The following is a 19,185-nucleotide window of genomic DNA, read 5'->3' as shown; positions in this document are numbered from 1 at the left end:
CTGTAATATTAACAAATAGCTATTTACAAGCCTGATTTACACATGAATATAAAGATAATCTTCATAAAATAAATGAAATCTTTGATTTTGCAATTTTACTTGTACCCGTCATGTAATTTTAAGAACGCTAGAGGCGGTAGTTAAGTACATTCTAATTTTTAATCCCAACAACTGTTTATTATGATTTTTTATGTAGAATTTTTAAAGTAAATACTCTACTTATATTTTAAAAAATAAATAATTAAAAGTAAAAAAATATTTTTGATGCAATTTTTTAAAAATATTTATAGTAATTGTACATAGTACGTAATAAGTTAGAATAGAATATAATAGATGTATATAATTGTATTATTAAGATTATGTAAATCGTTTTTTTAAGAAAAAACTGACAGTTATAAATATCCCAGGGCTCCGAACTCCTAATTTCTATACTTCTAAAAAAAATAATTCTCACCTGCAAATTAAAATCAAACCAGGTGCCGGGAGCACAATCCTGCTCAACTTTGTTCCCATTAACACAAGAATAGTACTTAGCGCAGTCAGACTCATGTGGCAATAAATGATGTATGCTAAAATCTGACGGACAACCGTTGGGTAGCAGATCAGGCTCTGTTGTTGTAGTTGGAACTGTTGTTGATGTTGTTATTGGGGATATTGTTGTTGTTGTTGGGGATTCTGTTGTTGTTGGCGCTTGTGTTGTTGTTGGCGCTGGGGAATCTGTTGTTGTTGGCGCTTCAGATGTTGTTGTTGATGGAAGTTCAGTCGTTGTTGTTGTTGGGGATTCCGTTGTTGTTGTTGGGGCTTGAGTTATTGTTGTAGATGTTGTTGTAGTTGGAACCTCAGTCGTGGTTGGCGGTTCAGTAGTTGTTGGCACCTGAGTGCTAGATGTTGTTGTTGGCGCTTGGGTACTTGTTGATGGCGCCTGAGTAGTTGTTGGCAATTCAGTTGTTGTTGTTGTCGGCGCTTGTGTGGTTGTTGAAGCTTCTGTAGTCGTTGTTGGCTCTGCAGTAGTTGTAATTGGGGCCTGAGTAGTAGTAGTTGTTGTTGTTGGAATTTCACTAGTTGTTGTTGGCGCTTCAGTCGTTGTTGGCGCTTGTGTAGTCGTTGATGGCGCTTGTGTTGTCGTTGATGGCACTTGAGTCGTAGTTGTTGTTGGCGCGTCAGTCGTTGTTGTAGTAGGGGCTTGAGTACTAGTTGTTGTTGTTACCGATTCAGTTGTTGTCGAAGGTGCTCCCGTAGTGGCTCCCGGTTCGCATTCAACCAAGAATGGTAAGTCGCAACCCTAAGAGTGACAGTAGGTGTTAGTAAGTGTAATTACTTTCAATGTACATATTTAATGGATCCTGGAATCGAACCCAGAACATCTGACATTGAAAAAATGTTTCTAAGTGGACATTTCTAATTACTGAGATAAGCTGGATCAAGCAAGCAAACTCTTCACCTATAAAATATTTAGCTACAGTATTTGTAGAGATTTAAGATAAAGATTCCAGTTCAGGCAAGTACCAATTCAACTTTTCTAAGTTTGCATGTACGTTCTAAGTATATCTTAGACACCAATGACTGTGTTTCGGATGGCACCTTAAACTGTAGGTCCCGGCTGTCATTGAACATTCTTGGCAGTCGTTACGGGTAGTCAGAAGCCAGTAAGTCTGACACAAGTCTAACTAGGTATCAGGTTGCCCGGGTAACTGGGTTGAGGAGGTCAGATAGGGCAGTCGCTCCTTGTGGCACACTGGTACTCAGCTACAACCGGTTAGACTGGAAGCCGACCCCAACATAGTTGGAAAATTCGGAGGATGATTTAAATACACACCTGTCCTTTAAAATCAAAGAGTGTCCCAGGTGGACACGACATAAGGACCTTCCTTCCACTGCTGCAGCTATAGAACTTAGCACAATTTGTCTCATGAGGCAGTAAGAGATGTACGCTAAAGTCTGCTGGACAACCGTTAGGTAAGAACTCTGTTGATGGCGGTGTTGTTGACGGAGCTGTTGTTGTTGTTGTTGTTGTTGATGTTGTTGTTGGGGCTGATGTTGTAGCGCCTGGGTAACAGGTTACTGCGTGTGGCCAGTCGCATGTCTGAAATGTGATGTGGTATGTGAATGTTGGTCTGATGAAAGTTTTTGAGAGTACCACCCGTACCCGGATAAAATAACGCTTATATGGCCCGGGGATAGTGTAGCTTTAAAAAAGTATAATATTTTTCAAATCAGTTCAATACTTTCCTATCTTTTAGGGTACAAACAAGATAATATCATTACTCTTTATAATATCACTACAGTAAATTGATATCATTTACAAGGTGTTAATTTGCATATGTGCAATATTTTCAGAAGTAACCCAATTTTATGAATGAAATTTATGAGTGATCGTTGCGTATGCTTTGTGTTTGTGTGAGGGCGTACAACGGTTTTAAGGGCACACAGGTGACATCGAATGATTTCCGAAAAAAAAAATTCGTATCCATTTTTTTGTTGATTTGGGTTGAGAATCATTAGCATAATGCTAATGATTTGAATATTTACGTCCTTCAAATCAACAGCTTGTATATAGCTAAAATAAAAAAAAATACATGTATTACTAACCTGTGACGCAAAGTCAAACAGCGTCCCAGGCCCACAAGGCATTTCAATCTTAACTCCATTACTACAGCTATAATATTTAGAACAATCAGTTTCATGTGGTAACAAATGATGAATGCCAAAGTTAGCCGGACAGCCGTTCGGTAAGAACTCTGTTGTTGCTTCTGTTGTTGTTGTTGTTGATGGCGGTGTTGTTGATGTTGTTGATGACGCTGTTGTAGTTGTTGTTGATGGCGTTGAACATTGTACTGCGAATGGCCAGTTGCACACCTAAAAATGATATGTAATTAAATAAAATGAATTCAGTCCGTGGATCCGGTTGGCACTTTAAATTGGTTAGTCTCGGCTATCACTTGAAAATTATTATTATTTAGCAGTCGTTACGGGTAGTCAGAAGCGAGATTCAGTCTTGCTAAGGGATATTGGGTTGCCCGGTTAACTGGTTTGAGGAGATTAGATAGGTAGTCGCTCCATGTAAAATACTCAGCTGCATCCAGTTAGACTGGAAGCCGACCAAAACATAGTTAGGAAAAGGCTCGGGAGATGACGAGACTTCCTTAAGACCGTAATCTCAAATACATTCATTGCTGGCTTTTCAAAAGTGTACGCTCTTTTCTCGAAGGTACAAACAAATTCCTGCGGGATTGTTCGCGCAAGTCACCGCGACCCTGGCACATAAAGAGCTTAAGAAGAAACATAATGGTTTAGTCAGTAAGAGTTTGACACTCCCTCACGCTGCACCCACAGCGGGAGCCGTCATTTGATGATTTCCCATACAATAGGAAACAAATAAATCCACTACTTACTTGTGTATTAGCATCAAACCACGTGCCCGGCCCGCAGGTCATCTCTATTTTGTTTCCATTGCTGCAACTGTAGTACTTCGAACAGTCCGTCTCGTGAGGCAGCAGGAGATGTATGTGGAAGTTCGAAGGACAGCCATTTGGCAGGTACTGGGCTGATGACGCTGCTATCAATGTCAGGAATATGATAGCTTTGTACATATCTGTGGGAGAAGATAAGAAAATAAACAAAAGAATAGTTAAAAAACAATTGAATGGTGTCTAAGGCCGATTTCAGCCATGGCGGCTGTTCTTTTATGTAAGGAGATCAGCCAGCTGCGCAGGACATATTATAGTGCACGAGCATTTGCTTGGACACAGGTGCACTCTCTATTCCTTCACTCTCATAACCCGATGGGACGGCAATCCGACACGACCGGAGAGAGATCAGGCGCAGGACCGACATTTACGTGCTCTCCGATGCACGGGTGTATCTATCACCAATTTCCAGTCTACGGGCTGTTCGTAAAAAGTTTTTTAATACCCTCACAGCAAAAATTAATACGTACATTTAAAAAGGACCAATTTATCGACGCCCTTTAGTAGTTTTCAGTTTCTTTTGTATGTAAACAAAATAATTGTACTTAAAAAAAATAGCTGGCACATTTACACGTTTTAAACGTTGCTATCATATTTCCATGAAACAAACGTCGACGCCCAAACATCAATAGTAATGTTTAGATAACAAATGCGCATGTGACATCATAAACCTGATTTCAGAGATAAATGATCAGTCAAGATTTCCTTCACATGTTAGCCGTTTACCGCGGTTTTACCCGAGTCCCATGGGAACTACTGCCTGTACCGGGGGATAAAATACAGCCTATGTTACTCGGGAAGAGTGTAGCTTAACAGTGAAAGAATTTTGGAAATTGGTTTAGTAGTTTTGGAGCCTTTAGGGTACAAAAAAGTTATTATTATATAAGTACTAGCTCTTGCCCGCAACTTCGTTCGCGTGGAATAGTGACTACCAGCAGATTTTTGATTTGACCAATAGATGGCGCTATATGTCCGGAATAATTTTATTATTTTTTTTTTGTAATATAAACTATCCTATGTCCTTTCTCAAGTTTCAAACTATGTCTGTACCAAATTTCACACAAATCGGTTCAGTAGTTTAGGCGTGAAGAAAAGACAGACAGACAGACAGACAGACAGACAGAGTTACTTTCGCATTTATAATATTAGTTTGGATAAGAAGGGTCAATATAAACGTGAAAGAATGTACCTATATTTACTATAGGTATAAGAAGACTCGATTTATAAACGTGAACGAATGAATATGCTATTCTTTACGCTAAAAGTTAGCTACTGAACTGAGTATTATAAAACATCACTGCAACAAAATTTACTTAGTAAGTAGTAGTGTATGTCATTACTTTTTACCCAAGTGTGTGGAAAAGAACTCCCTCCCTCAGTCGGAAATCCGTTAATATTACAAACAGTCACTCGAAAGCCACACAAATCAAGGAAAATATAGAGTTATTTATATGTCACATTAGCACTAAATATTTATATATTTTACATCTAATATCACATGAAAGAAATAAAAAATTAAACGGGGTCCAATATGCCCTGTGCCGTCACAATCTATAGGGACATATAAAAATTAATGCCACTTTTCGTTGTAATTTTATAACTCAAGAACGGGCTCACCTATCCAAAGCAAATGTTTAGGCTTTGTTCGGACTATTGAGTAAATGGTTTATGTGAAGTTTTCACAAAATCTGTCGAGCGGTTTTTTATATATCACATTATTTGTAACATTTTTTTAATTTAATACGTAGCGAAGCACTGTTAGTTTTATGGCACTCACTATTACACTACCAATATTAATCAATATAAAATAAATTAATGAATACACAACAGGTATCGGAAAAATGGAAAGAATAGAGAAATAATTGCCGTAGTTTGAATAGTATTTGAATATTTATGTCCTGTAATATTATAAACACTAAAGTTATGTACTCAAAAACAACTAGATGGAATTTAATGAAACTCGCCTGTAATTATATAATGTAATTTCCTTTTTACATAAAAAAATATAGGCTACTTTTTATCCACGTGCGGGAAGGAGAAGGTGAAATCGCGGGTGGAAACTAGTTAAAGTATACAAAGAATCAGCATGGCCATCCAACGAGGTAATGCTGCCAGCCTCTTGGGTAGGTGTACGCTCCCAGTTGACAGAGATGGGGATGAATTTTTTGACGCGTTTTAGATATAGTGTTTTTTTTTACATTTAAATTGTAAATATCTATGTAAATAAACGTACAAGTATTTAAAAAAGTAAAGATAACAAAAAAAAAGTGAAACAAACTAGACGCCTATCGTCCGGATTGGTGGACACGGTCGAAAGATCGGGAAGGGTGGAAGCGAGATGGGGTGGCCTTTGCCCAGCAGTGGGACACTACAGGCTAGATATATATACAAAAAAAAGGTATACATACATTTAAGATGAATGATTAAATCCGTAGTCCACAATTCTTCTTATAATATCATTTTGACTTATTATCCGTATAGTTCAGATAGATAACATTCGTACACACTTGCTAAGTATCACAACACTTATTAAAACTTAGAAATTTATGTCATTGAATGAATATATTCTTTCTTGTTTTCTATTTCACTCGTAAAACAATATGCATGGCGAATGAAAAAAAGTAATTAGTCCTTCTTCTAGATCTAGTCTTTTAGATAACCCTAAAATAATGGACCCCCTCTCAATATTTACTGCATTGTATTATTATCTTAATAAATATTAAATGTTTTATTAAAATAAAAAAATACGTGACCAATATTTTTCGCCAATCTAAAATACGGACAAATTAGAATCACTATTTTTTTAAACTGTCACGCCTATTGTTGTTATTAAAATTATTAATTATGAAAATTATGTTCAAATTATTTAATAAGTAGGTAACAATTTCAATATTTATAAAAACAACGCCATCTCAACTATAGTTTTACACTAATGTGGAAATTAACAAATTATTGTAATTTACTGTGACTAAATATTAATGATGTTATTTAAATTAAACGCCTAGTAAATTAATTGTTTCCTACTAAAAGCATAACGGTACATATTTAATGTATTTAGTTAAAAATCATTTGCAGTGGTAAGTTTGATTAAAATTACTTATTCTCCTTTACAATTCGAACACAAGTTAATCATTATTATTACCGAAATAAACTAAAAATGTAATATAATAACTAGCAAGCCGGTAAGTGCTTAAATAAATAAAAAACTGCTCGACCAATTTCGTGCAAACTTCTCATAAGCCATCTACTAAATAGTCCGAACAAAGCCTAAACATTTGGTTTGGATAGGTGAGACCGTTCTCGAATTATAAAATTACAACGAAAAGTGTCATTATTTTTATAATTTATAATTATGTTACCTCAACTCACCTTAAAAAATCACTAAACTTTTCAGATCACTTATATTTTCAAAATAAAATCCAAATTCGTTTCATCACTCTTGCCACTAGAGCACTTAAAAAAAAAACTGTTTCTTGATAAAATAATTGATGTTTATTTACCAGTATATGTAAATCAATTAAATTTTCGCGTTCAATATCAGTTAATATATCTAGGTAGCTACTTGGTACTATCGTGAAATCAAATCGCGTCACTTATATCAGAATTTTGCATGTTATATTAAAAACCTTTTAAGGCTGATTAGACACTACGTTTTCGGATGTTTTTTTAATTGCTGATTAAAGGTGAAGGAAAACATCTTGAGGAAACCTGGACTATATAGTCTGAAATCACCAACCCGCATTGAGCAAGCGTGGTGATTAATGCTCAATCCTTCTCCGTGTGAGAGGAGGCCGCAGCCCAGCAGTGGGACGATACAAAGTCTATGCAGTTTTTCAAAATAATTTGATGCTCTTTCAAAAAAATGGTTACCAACGTCCTATGTCGTTTCTGCCACAAAACTCACTTGTATTCATTTTTAACTACATCGATTAAGACAATTTCGTTCCAGCTTCATTGATAGGTACATAAAGATAATAATGGCGGCTGTTTTCTCTATGGAGGTCAGCCAGCTACGCAGGACATATTAAAGTGCACAAGCATTTGCTTGGACACAGATGCACTCTATTCCTTCCCTCTCATAGCGCGATGGGACGACAATCCGACACCACCAGAGAGAGGTCACAAGTAGAACCGACATTAACGTGCTCTCCGATGCACGAGTGTATCAATCACCAACTTCCAGCCCAACCCATATAGCGATTTCAGCCTGATTCGGGAATTGGACCCGAGACTCAAATCGTATACTAAACTTACAAGTAGGTCATAAATAAATACAATAAGTCAAAAGGAGTAAGAATACCTATTCATTATTATCTAGGAAGACATTTGCCTCCATATTCTACGAGCTAATTGATGTTTTAAATTATGTGATAGTGAACATATAAGATCTAAGGGGGAGGCCTATGTTCAGCAGTGGACGTCCTATGGCTGAGATGATGATGATGAACATATGCTGCGCCAACACCAAATAAATTACAACGCATATTATATTTTTATTCATTATCACTATTGGCTCAACGAACAAAGGCCTTCTGATACCCTGACGGTCAAAGCACGCTTGCTCAACGGTCAAGCGATTTAGTAATATAATATCTCTATATTAGCTATATACTGCGGTTTCATTCCGAGAAAACTACTTCCCGAACCGCTATAAAATATAGACTATGTTACTCGGGGAAAGTGTAGGTTTCGAACAGTGAAAGAATTATTATTTAATAAAAATCGGTTCAGTGGTCTCGGAGCCTTTAGGAACCAAAGAAATGAAATGATTTCTCTTTATTTTTTGTAGTATAATAAGTATGAAATGAAAAACAAAATCAAAAATCGTTTTAAAAATCTAGCTGTAAAACAGCACTTTTTGAACATCAGTTTACAAAAGACGGCCCCCAAAACGCCCACCCTTCACCACTTCCTATGTGTTTGTGCTGGGAAGGAGAAGTGGCGCAACAAACTCCCCAGCAACACATGTCAGTCTGTAGGTTGTATGTATGTAGAAGTCATCATCATCCTCCGAGCCTTTTCCCAATCATGTTGGGGTCGGCTTCCAGTCTAACCGGATTCAGCTGAGTACCAGTGCTTTACAAGAAGCGACTGCCTATCTGACCTCCTCAACCCAGTTACCCGGGCAACCCGATACCCCTTGGTTAGACTGGTGTCAGACTTTCTGGCTTCTGACTACCCGTAACGACTGCCAAGGATGTTCACTGACAGCCGGGACCTACAGTTTAACGTGCCATCCGAAACACAGTCAATGGTGTCTAAGATATACTTAGAAAGTACATACAAACTTAGAAAAGTTGCATTGGTACTTGCCTGACCTGGGATCGAACCCGTGCTCTCATACTTGAGGTTGGTCCTTTACCCACTAAGCCACCACGACTTCTATGTAGAAGTAATGCTTCTAAAGATAGATTCAGCCTTTTAGTTCCTCAACGGACACAAAGACTTTAAAGAACAAAGGATCCCAAGCAAGCTTGCTCAATGCCCAGGTGATATACGAGTAGTAGAACTCTACTCTACTCTACACAACTGTCAGACTACAAAGCGATTTTGAATCAATACAAAAATTGAAACCGGACTGCTGCAACGGACGCCTTAAAGTAGACTTCAATCGTATGAGTAGCCTAATATACCTGTTAATTAAGATTATTTACGTAGAGTTTTTTGACGCAACTATCTTTAAACATGGCTACCCCAACCTGCTGACGTACTGAAGAACCAATATTAATTATTTCAGTTCAAAACATAACGGGGCCCATTTACAAGGCCTAGGTCGACGTACGAATGTCAAGTACAAAAACCAACGACCGTAGGTATTAATATCAAGATTATGGCCACTCCTTGTCTTCAAAAAACACGTAAATAATATTCTTCTATTGTACGTTTATCTATAGAATTTTTCGTATAAATCAGATAACGAGTAATTCATAGAAAAATACGTAATTTTCGATGACGAACGTTGTAACATCAATCATTTTTCAACCAATTGTAAACTGCTAATTTGTGATTCGTCCGTTTTGTTTTAGAGTGGATTTTGATTGGCTCGACTGTTGGTAGATTAAATATTGTTTTATATCCCTATCGAACAGTTGCCTAATTTAGAATTTAAGTTTTATAACTTTAATCCTACTTTTCCGCACGCTGAGTGTTTAAATCCTATTGTTATTGCTCATTTTAGTTCACATTTTTATTGTTACTGCTTCAAATGAATGAGGTTTCTAGTTGAAATTTCCGTATCCGGATAAATAAATAGCGTAGGTATGTGTTATTGGGCTCCGGGATTATTCGAAAGAGTTACCGCGGCCCTGGTACAATAAGGCCTACGACGGAACACGACGGTTTTAGTCAGTAAGAGTCTGACACTCCTTCACCGCTGCTAACCATTCATTTCATGATTTGAAAAAGAAAAAAAAAAAACGTATGTGATATTGTGGAGTTAATCTAGGTAGGTATATTCGTGAGTGTAAAGTTTTTAAATTCTGGTTTCCTGGAGATGATTTCCTTTACCTTTCCCCAGTCATTGGTGTCCAAGATATACTTAGAAAGTACAAATAATAATCGCGTGCTCGGTTTTAAGCTGAGCACCAATACTTGTAAATTATTTGCTCTACCGATCCGAGCGATTTTGCTCGGAAAAACCGAGTGGAAAATCCACTAGTATGAATACGCTGTTAGAGTACCTACCAATTTTACAATTATTCACATTTTTTACAGCCAACTGAATTTGCATTTGATAAAATTTAAGATATCTAATTTCCATATTTTTTATGATAACAATTTATCTCAAGAGACAAGAAAAAAATACAATAGGAGTGAATGACCTTACACAAAATAATGAAATTCAAAATCTAGTTCACAAATCGGCTATTGACCTCTATCTGGCTTCAGCTGATATTGTGATAAAATAAATAGAAAAATAATCGTATATTAAATACGCGCCTAGCCATTTGCACAAAAGAGAAATAAAGGAAGGAGGTAATTATTTTTTTAAGAATCATCATCCTCCGAGCCTTTTCCCAACTATGTCGGTCCAGGGTCGGCTTCCAGTGTAACCGGATGCAGCTGAGTACCAGTGCTTTACAAGAAGCGACTGCCTATCTGACCTCCTCAACCCAGTTACCCAGGCAACCCAATACCTCTTGGTTAGAATGGTGTCAGACTTACTGGCTTCTGACTACCCGTAACGACTGCCAAGGATGTTCAATGACAAAAATATACGTAATGAATTCAATCAAACTTTTTAGTCGGTTCAATACCAGCCAAATACCTGATCGTTGTTATGTGGCTACTGTGAGGTACGCTTCGCTACACCACCCACAACATGGGATTGAAGACCGCTCGCGCCGAACGCGTTATATTTACGTTCGTGCTATCTCGCTCGCGCGCGCATCTGTCTCGTTTCTTTTAGGTACTCACAGAGTCTTATCAGAGCGTTCTTATTGGACAATCGCGCGACGCTCTCGCTTGAGCGTTAACACTACTTCGGCCCCTGTTATTTTAGACTTAAGCTCGTTCTGTATTTACAAAATATACATCTCCGCTTCTGACTCTCGTCGTGTACGGACGTGTCGCTCTGCGCTCGCCCGTTTACGACTTTTGTCTTTGTTACGCCCGACGTAACGCTCACCGTAGTCGCTCTGCCGACTACAAATATATCAATCCAAAGCTGCTTTTTTCAAAGCGGCGGACGATTATCCTGTTTCTAAAACGTTTGTGTCAAGTAAATTCACTTGACCCCTTCTGGGTAAAAGCCACAGTTTCGTGGTTCTCGGTTGAAACCATACGGTGCCAACGAAGCCGAGAGGGTGTTGACCCAATCACACCCGCCGAACCCCTTCAGGGCAAGGCAGTCAATTGGACGGGAGCTCGGATTTCGGCCTTGGGGGATCTCCTAGTCGTGCCTTGCATCTGGTTTGCTTTCACAGCTACACACCTGGTGTCGGTTGGGTATCTCTATACCCTTCGCACTAGACTGGCTAGGGCCCGTTCGCACAATAAGACTGGCGAACGGTTTACAAGCTTAGGGCTCACCAATAGGTACTCACCTCCCTGCCTATACCCGGCAGGGAGGGTTACACATCCCCGGGCCCATCCACCCGGGGAGATAGGAAATAGGTCTTAGGTTTTTATAATTAGGCCCCCATCTCTTTTAGCTCGGTAGCCCTCTTCCCTCACGGGAAAATGACTACCGAAGTCTATAAATTCTTCTTCGAGGTCCTCCTCAAGGACCAAGACATTGTCGCCAAATATGGCGACATGATCAACAACCTTGATATCAAGGACCCGCGCCTAGCGCGCTATTGTATTATCACCGATAACGGCTCAACAAAGGAGGCCGGCGCAGCTGTGTCGCGCCCCATTGTTGAGCCTATAATCGTCTCTTCGGAGAAAACCGCCGCATTAGCGGAAACGGTAATCCCCAATACAATGGTCGATGCCCAGCTGCACTCGACCATTGTTCCTAATCCCATTGTCTCACAGACAATGGAAATAACTCAGGCGAGTGCACCTGCGTCAAACGCCGACGCCGAATGCATGGACACCTCGTCCTCCCGCTCTGCCTCACCCGTCCCAGAGGATGCTCAACCCTCCGAGCCCTCTGACTCCTCTTCCTCCGACGACGACTTCACCGTCGTACAGGGAGGTAAGAGGAAAAAGAACAAAAACAACGACAAGGCGCGCAAGACCATCGCCCTTGTCGCATCTCCTCTCCCTAGCCTGCCCGCTGTGTCTACAGCATCCCCCGCCCCGTCACCCTCGACCTCGCAGGTCGCTTCCTCCCAAGGTGCCGCTAAGCCCAAAAGCGCACCAAAAAACAAACCTCCGCCGCCTGTATACTTACAGGACAAGGCAAAATGGACCGAAGTGTCCAAGCTGTGTGTTGATCGTAAGATCAACTACAGATCGGCCTCCAATACCGGCAACGGTATAAAAATCGTCCTCCCTACGTCAGACGACTATAGGGAGATAACTAAAGCGCTAAGAGCGAGGAACATTTCGTTCCACACATACTCCCTCCCCGAGGAAAAACCTCTCCGGGTCGTCATTACCCGTATTCCGAAGGAAATCCCTTCGGATGACATTTTAAGTGACCTTAAGTCACAAAACATCCCTGCGACGCAAGTCCATAGGATGCACCGCGCCCGCAGCGGCCACGCCTTCGACATGGTGCTCGTAGTATGCGAGCCGTGTCCTTCTAAAATCCACCCGATTTTTAACATCAAATCGGTGTGTAATTTAACCGGCATCTCAATCGAGAAGCCAAATAGATCTGGCATTGTATCCCAATGCCACCGTTGCCAACTGTGGGGTCACTCACAGCGCAACTGTTTCGCCCAGCCTAGGTGCGTGAAATGCCTAGGCCAACACGGCACCTCCGACTGCCCGCGACCCAAGGACCGCACTCTGTGCACCGAGCCTCCGAGCTGTGTACTCTGCGGCGCCTCAGGTCATCCCGCCAACTACCGCGGCTGCCCAAAGGCCCCAAAAACGTCTCCCAAGCTGGCCAAGCGTGCAAACGCCCGCCAGCTAAGGGAAAGCCCATCAGCGAGGCTACCTACCGCTCAACTTCCCGAGCGTCTCAGCCCACAACGGCCCTCCCCATGGAACCCTCTCAACCATCAGAGAGCCTTTCCAACCCCGAGGCCAACTCAGCCCCAGCCAACTCCCGCCCCGGTGAATAATCCCACCGCGGCGCCCGCGAGCTTACCTCGCGTCCCTCCCGTCCTTCCCTCCGCGCCCTCCGCGCCCTCCGCGGCTCCTATAGCCGCCAAGCCCGCGCAAGCGCAAGCGATCGCGCCCTCTTCTAGCCCAGTATCAGCGCTCAGTTCTATGAACGTTATACTGAGCACGTTCAGTGTATTCACGAGCGACAGAGCTCAACAACTTTCGAGGGAGATAGTCGCCAGCAATGGCGACCTTATCAAACTCTACTCCGTTATGCAGGAGTATTCAGACGTCGCCCAGGCAGTTCAAAACCTGCCTCACTTTAGGAAATAGAAATGGATAATACATCCAAAATTAAACCCCATTCCCTTAGGCTTGGCTATTATAATGCCAACGGTATTCTCGGCCAACGCGACGAGATTTCCGCCTTCCTACAATCCCATAAGATAGACATTCTTCTCGTACAAGAGACCTTCCTAAAGCCGCGTGTACGCGGCCCTAATATAGCTAACTATAAGTTAATTAGAAATGACAGGATCACACGCCACAAAGGCGGCACGCTTATCTATTATAAAAGATCGCTACATTGTGTAGAGATCACTCCCCCCGACTTAAGCTGCATTGAAGCCTCGATCTGTCGACTAGCCATGTCCCAGCACCAGTCGATCACTCTCGTATCGGCCTACTGCCCTCCCACGTCCTCATCCTTTCAGTCCTACGACCCGATCCTTTTCACGAACGATCTCAGAGCCTTACTAGGCCTGAGCGACTCTGTAATAATAGCAGGCGATCTAAACGCCAAACATCCCGCCTGGAATAGCAACACTACTTCTCCAAGAGGCAGGTTGCTATTCAATCAGTGTGAATCCCTCAACTTCGATGTCATCGCTCCGATGCATCCCACTCACTTTCCTAATATAGTCGACCACCTTCCCGACGTTCTCGATGTAGCGCTCCTCAAGAACGTAAACTTACGTTTACATTCGATCGAGGTACTACACGAGCTCACCTCCGACCACAGACCGGTTCTTGTGGAACTAGCCTCGCGCTCAGGCCCACTCGACCCGGATCGCCCTCCTCCCACCCAGATTGTCACGGACTGGAGAATGCTAAGCGAAAGCTTAAAATCCTCCTCCGCCCAGTTAGAATCAATTCCCGATGAAATCAACTCAGTCGCTGACATGACGGGCGCGATCGGCTCGTTCACCGAGCACGTACAATCCACCGTGGACAAGTGTTCACGTAGAGTTGAAGCGACGAGCTTTCATCGCTTCAAGCTCCCGGATGACGTGCGTGCTCTGGTGACCGAGAAGAACGCGGCTGTCCGTGCCTACAGTACTTTTCCCTGCGACGCTAACAAGTCTCACATGCGTAACTTACAGCGTGCTGTAAAGGAACGCCTTGCTGAGATGCGTCAAACGCGCTGGGACAAGACGCTGAGCGAACTCGAGCCGACTCATCAAGCCTTCTGGCAGCTTCAAAGGAAACTCAAATCCGATGAAGTAGCTTCCACCCCGCCGATCAAACGCCCCGACAATTCCCTCGCCTTCGAGGACGATGAAAAAGCGGAATGTCTGGCCGACAGCCTCGAGGCTCAATGCTCGCCTAGTACCCAACCGGTCGACCCGGCTCACCTACTAAAGGTCGAAGCCGAGGTCGAGCGCAGATCCTCCCTACCACCGCAAGAAGACCCCGACGATCCCTTGCCTCCCGTCACTCCAGACGAAGTGGCAGAGATCATCAAACGTCTCAAACCCCGTAAAGCTCCGGGCCCAGATAGAATAACCAATAAAGTTTTCAAAATCCTACCCGCTTCCCTCGTAATGCTCATGACCGCGATCTTCAATTGCGCCATGACCCATAACCTGTTCCCACAGGCATGGAAAGAGGCAACCGTAATCGGTATTCCCAAACCCGGTAAACCAAAATCAGACCCGTCCAGCTATCGCCCTATTAGTTTACTCAATGTGTTCGGCAAGATCTACGAGATACTTATCTATAAGCGTCTCAAAGATTACGTCGAAGCAAAGAGTCTTATCCCATTAGAACAGTTTGGTTTTCGAACCCATCACTCTTGTGTCCAACAAGTCCACCGCATCGTGGAAGGTGTGAGCCACGGATTCCAACGTGGCCAACTCACCGGTACGATTCTCTTCGATATAGCAAAGGCATTCGACAAAGTCTGGCACAAAGGCTTGATTTACAAGCTTTACCAACTCGGTGTCCCAGACCGTCTCGTCGTCATCTTACGAGACTTTTTGTCGAATCGCACCTTTCGCTATCGCATAGACGGCACTCTTTCTTCGGCCCACCCTATAAAAGCTGGCGTCCCACAAGGCTCGGTACTCTCCCCCATCCTCTTCACGCTATACACTAGCGATATTCCTAAGAACAAGCATGTTCAATTAGCCCTATTCGCCGACGACACGGCAATCTACTGCTCAGGCCGCAGCCCAGCCGCCATAGTGAGACATCTCCAAGCCTATTGCAACACCTTAGGTGTCTGGACTAGGCTATGGAGAATCGAACTCCACCCCGACAAAAGCCAGGCCATACTCTTTTCGAGCCCTCGCCGTAGGCTTCCTCCCGCGCCCCCGTCAGTCACCATGTTTGGTAGGCCGATTCCTTGGAAGGAGCATGCCAAATATCTAGGTGTAATCTTAGACCAGCGCCTCTCATTCGCCGAGCACATACGTAAGGTGCGCTCTAGAGCAGCCTTTGTGTACGGCAGATTGCACTTCTTGCTCAACTCAAAGAGCAAATTATCTCTTAAAAGCAAGTTACGCCTCTACGTATCGTGCATACGCCCCGTCATGATGTATGCTTGCCCTGTGTTCGCACAGGCAAGCCATCGCCGCCTTCACAGAATGCAGGCCCTTCAAAACCGTGCTTTACGGAAAATCACAGGAGCTCCCTATTATGTTCGAAATGAGATTCTTCATCTCGACTTAAAAATCCCTACCATCCGCCAGTATATGAAGCGTGCCGCCATACGGTACTTCGAACGCGCTGAGAAACACGATAACTCACTTATCGTGTCAGCCAGTAATTATACTCCCTCCCGCATCAGTAGGATTCGCCGCCCTAGGCATGCCCTTCTAGAACCTGACGATGAGATAACTGTCCTCCAAGAGAGTAGTAAACTCACTAGCACCCTACACAAACACAAACCGCGTTCGTACAAACCTCGCCGCCGAGGTCCGCCGCGACGTCCCGTTCTCTGTCCTCCCGACCCTTGCTCATCGAGCCAGCCCGCGAGCTGAGCCAGTAGCTTTAAATTCCCCATTTAATAATAATGATCATATGATCCAGCCTGTCCCTTTGCTGCCTCCCCAGCGACGCCCTAAGCCGAGGTCCGACCCCACAGGGGGTACCCTTAGCGCAGTCGCTTAGTTTATAAGTTGCTTTACGCCCCTGGCTGGAGGCCTTAAATTCTAGGCATCCACAGGGAAAAGTCCGGTTAAGCAGTACACGGCCTCCTAGGCTGAACTGCGAGATGCCATACCAAAAAAAAAAAAAAAAAAAAAAAAAAAAAAACAAAATATACGACATACTATACTCTTCTACTTTACACCATCATTGCTGTTTTATTTATCAACTTTACCTGCATTGCTGCTACATTTTGGTGACCCCGACGTGATAAATGATGGAACACAAGCAAGAAGTTAGCGAGCCTACAGAACTCGCTGTCGTCTCCGTGCAGTCGCGTCTCCTTCCCTTCTGGCGTGAATATCCTCGCATGTGGTTCATTCAATTCGAAGCCGTCGTCGAGCCGCAGAAGACCAGTGACGAAAACAAATATCGTTACGTCCTGGGCCAACTACAACCGACCGACCTTCAACATGTCACAGACATCGTGATCAAGCCGCCAGAAACTAAGAAGTACGAGGCCATCAAACAACGCCTTCTCTCCGTGTACGAGCAGTCCGAGGTGAAAAACTTTAAGAACCTCATCAGCGGATTGGAACTTGGCAACCAAAAACCGTCTCAGTTGCTACGACGTATGCGCGAACTCGGCGGCAACATGATCACCGAAGATGGCATCAAGATTGAGTGGATGAACCACCTTCCGCCGCAAATGCGAGTTGTGCTGTCTGTGAACACAGATTCATCACTCGATATGCTCGCGGCAATGGCAGACAAGATGATGGAATATTCCGAGTCGGCAAATATCGCAGCTGTCTCTTCATCTCAACCAGATTCTGCGGCAGTAAACCAGAAAATCATGTCCGCGCAGATACAAGTTCTCTCAAAACAACTCGAGAATCTGACACTCGAGATCTCCGAACTTCGTAGCCGTGGAAGACCAAACCATCGCCGTTATCAGCGTTCCCGCTCAAGATCAAAGTCCACTGCAAGGCATCAACACGATCCCAATCGAGTATGTTACTACCACTACCGATTTGGAGATCAGGCAAGACGCTGCGTGTCACCGTGCGCTAGGCGAAATCAAAAGAAGTCGGAAAACTAGAAGAGGCACCGACCGTGGCGGACGTCGGTGTAACTACGACAAGTAACCGCCTATGTGTCTTCGATCGCAACACGAATCACCGTTTCCTCGTTGACACCGGTGCGGATATCTCCGTCCTAGCCGCCACCCCAATACATAAGAAGAAATGTTCGCCAACATCATACAAACTATACGCCGCGAACAGTTCACCAATCAATACCTACGGCGAGAAAGATCTACAAATCGACCTAGGCCTCAGAAGACGATTTCGCTGGTCATTTGTAGTCGCAGATGTCAAAACATCGATACTCGGAGCTGACTTCCTTCGCCACTTCAAACTCCTCGTCGACTTGCATCAAAAGAAGCTAATCGACAAGGTGACACAACTATCGATAAACGCCGTAGAAATCTCGTCGATGCAACAAGCCGTTTACGTACTTAGCAACAAGCAGACATATCAAGACATACTCAAGCAATATCCAGATCTACTGCGACCTATGTCCTTGAAAACGCCCGCTAAACACAACGTCGTGCATCACATCGAGACTACGGGACAACCTGTCTTCGCCCGTGCTCGCCCCCTGCCGCCCGACAAATACAAAGCGGCTAAGGACGAATTCGAACGCATGATGGAAATGGGCATATGTCAACCTTCCAAGAGCCCGTGGGCCAGCCCACTCCATGTGGTAAAGAAGAAAGATGGCAGTCTACGAGTGTGCGGCGACTACAGACGTCTAAATTCAGTCACGCTACCAGATAAATACCCGATTCCGCGCATACAAGACTTCACCTATCAACTACACAATAAGAAGATCTTTTCAAAACTCGACATGAAAATGGCCTACTACAAGATACCAATAAACAAAGAAGACGCTCAGAAAACGGCAATCATCACACCCTTCGGGTTGTTTGAATTCACCTGCATGCCGTTTGGCCTACGTAACGCTAGTCAAACTTTCCAACGATTCATGCACGAGGTTCTGCGCGGCATCGAGGGATGTTTTTCATACATCGACGATATCTTGTTGTACTCAGATAACGAACAAGAACACAAGGAATTACTGCATCGAGTTCTTGACCGCTTGAACAAATACGGCGTATCACTCAACGTAAACAAATGTGAATTTGCACAGGCGAAAATCAATTTTCTCGGCTATGAAGTAACAGCGGACGGCATAAAACCAACCGAAGAACGGATAAAAGTCATATCCAGTTATCCTCAACCGAAAACTATCATCGAGCTTCGTCGTTTCCTGGGCATGCTGAACTTCTACAGAGATTGTTTACCAAATCAAGCCGACATGCAAAGTGAACTCAACAAATATCTGCACAATGGGAAAAAGAATGACAAAACGCCTATCACGTGGACGCCGGCCGCCGAACAAGCATTTCAAAAATGCCGCCAAAGCATACTGGAATGTGCAACACTATCGCACCCTATCGCCGGCACCCCACTCTGCATCATGACGGACGCTTCTGACCACGGCATTGGAGCGGTGCTACAACAACGTGACAACGCAGCCTGGAAACCGCTAGCATTCTTTTCCAAAACATTGAGTGCTACGCAATCACGATACAGCACGTATGATCGCGAACTACTAG

The 19,185-nt window shown here is 43.3% G+C and overlaps 2 protein-coding genes across 2 annotated transcripts in view; one reads left to right on the top strand and one right to left on the bottom strand.

The window, feature by feature from the left end:
* The window catches only part of LOC124643513 (mucin-17-like), a 68,759-nt gene that overhangs the window by 28,129 nt on the left and 21,445 nt on the right, over window positions 1-19,185 (bottom strand). Inside the window, 4 exon segments of the mRNA XM_047182514.1 lie at window positions 455-1,282; window positions 1,817-2,083; window positions 2,590-2,856; window positions 3,393-3,592. Coding sequence (XP_047038470.1) covers window positions 455-1,282; window positions 1,817-2,083; window positions 2,590-2,856; window positions 3,393-3,590 — 1,560 coding nt within the window. The 5' untranslated portion in view covers window positions 3,591-3,592.
* Window positions 16,692-17,610, top strand: LOC124643514. The gene has a single exon (XM_047182515.1). The coding sequence runs from the start codon at window positions 16,777-16,779 to the stop codon at window positions 17,602-17,604; it is 828 nt and encodes a 275-aa protein (XP_047038471.1). The 5' UTR covers window positions 16,692-16,776; the 3' UTR covers window positions 17,605-17,610.

This window comes from Helicoverpa zea, chromosome 27 (assembly GCF_022581195.2).
Source record: "Helicoverpa zea isolate HzStark_Cry1AcR chromosome 27, ilHelZeax1.1, whole genome shotgun sequence".
Taxonomy (NCBI): domain Eukaryota; kingdom Metazoa; phylum Arthropoda; class Insecta; order Lepidoptera; family Noctuidae; genus Helicoverpa; species Helicoverpa zea.
Note: the sequence above shows the minus strand (reverse complement) of the source record. Positions and strands in the feature narration are given on the sequence as shown.

What these genes read in the sequence shown, in the direction of transcription:
- LOC124643514 (XM_047182515.1), top strand. Translation starts at nt 16,777, where the DNA reads ATGATGGAACACAAGCAAGAAGTTAGCGAGCCTACAGAACTCGCTGTC.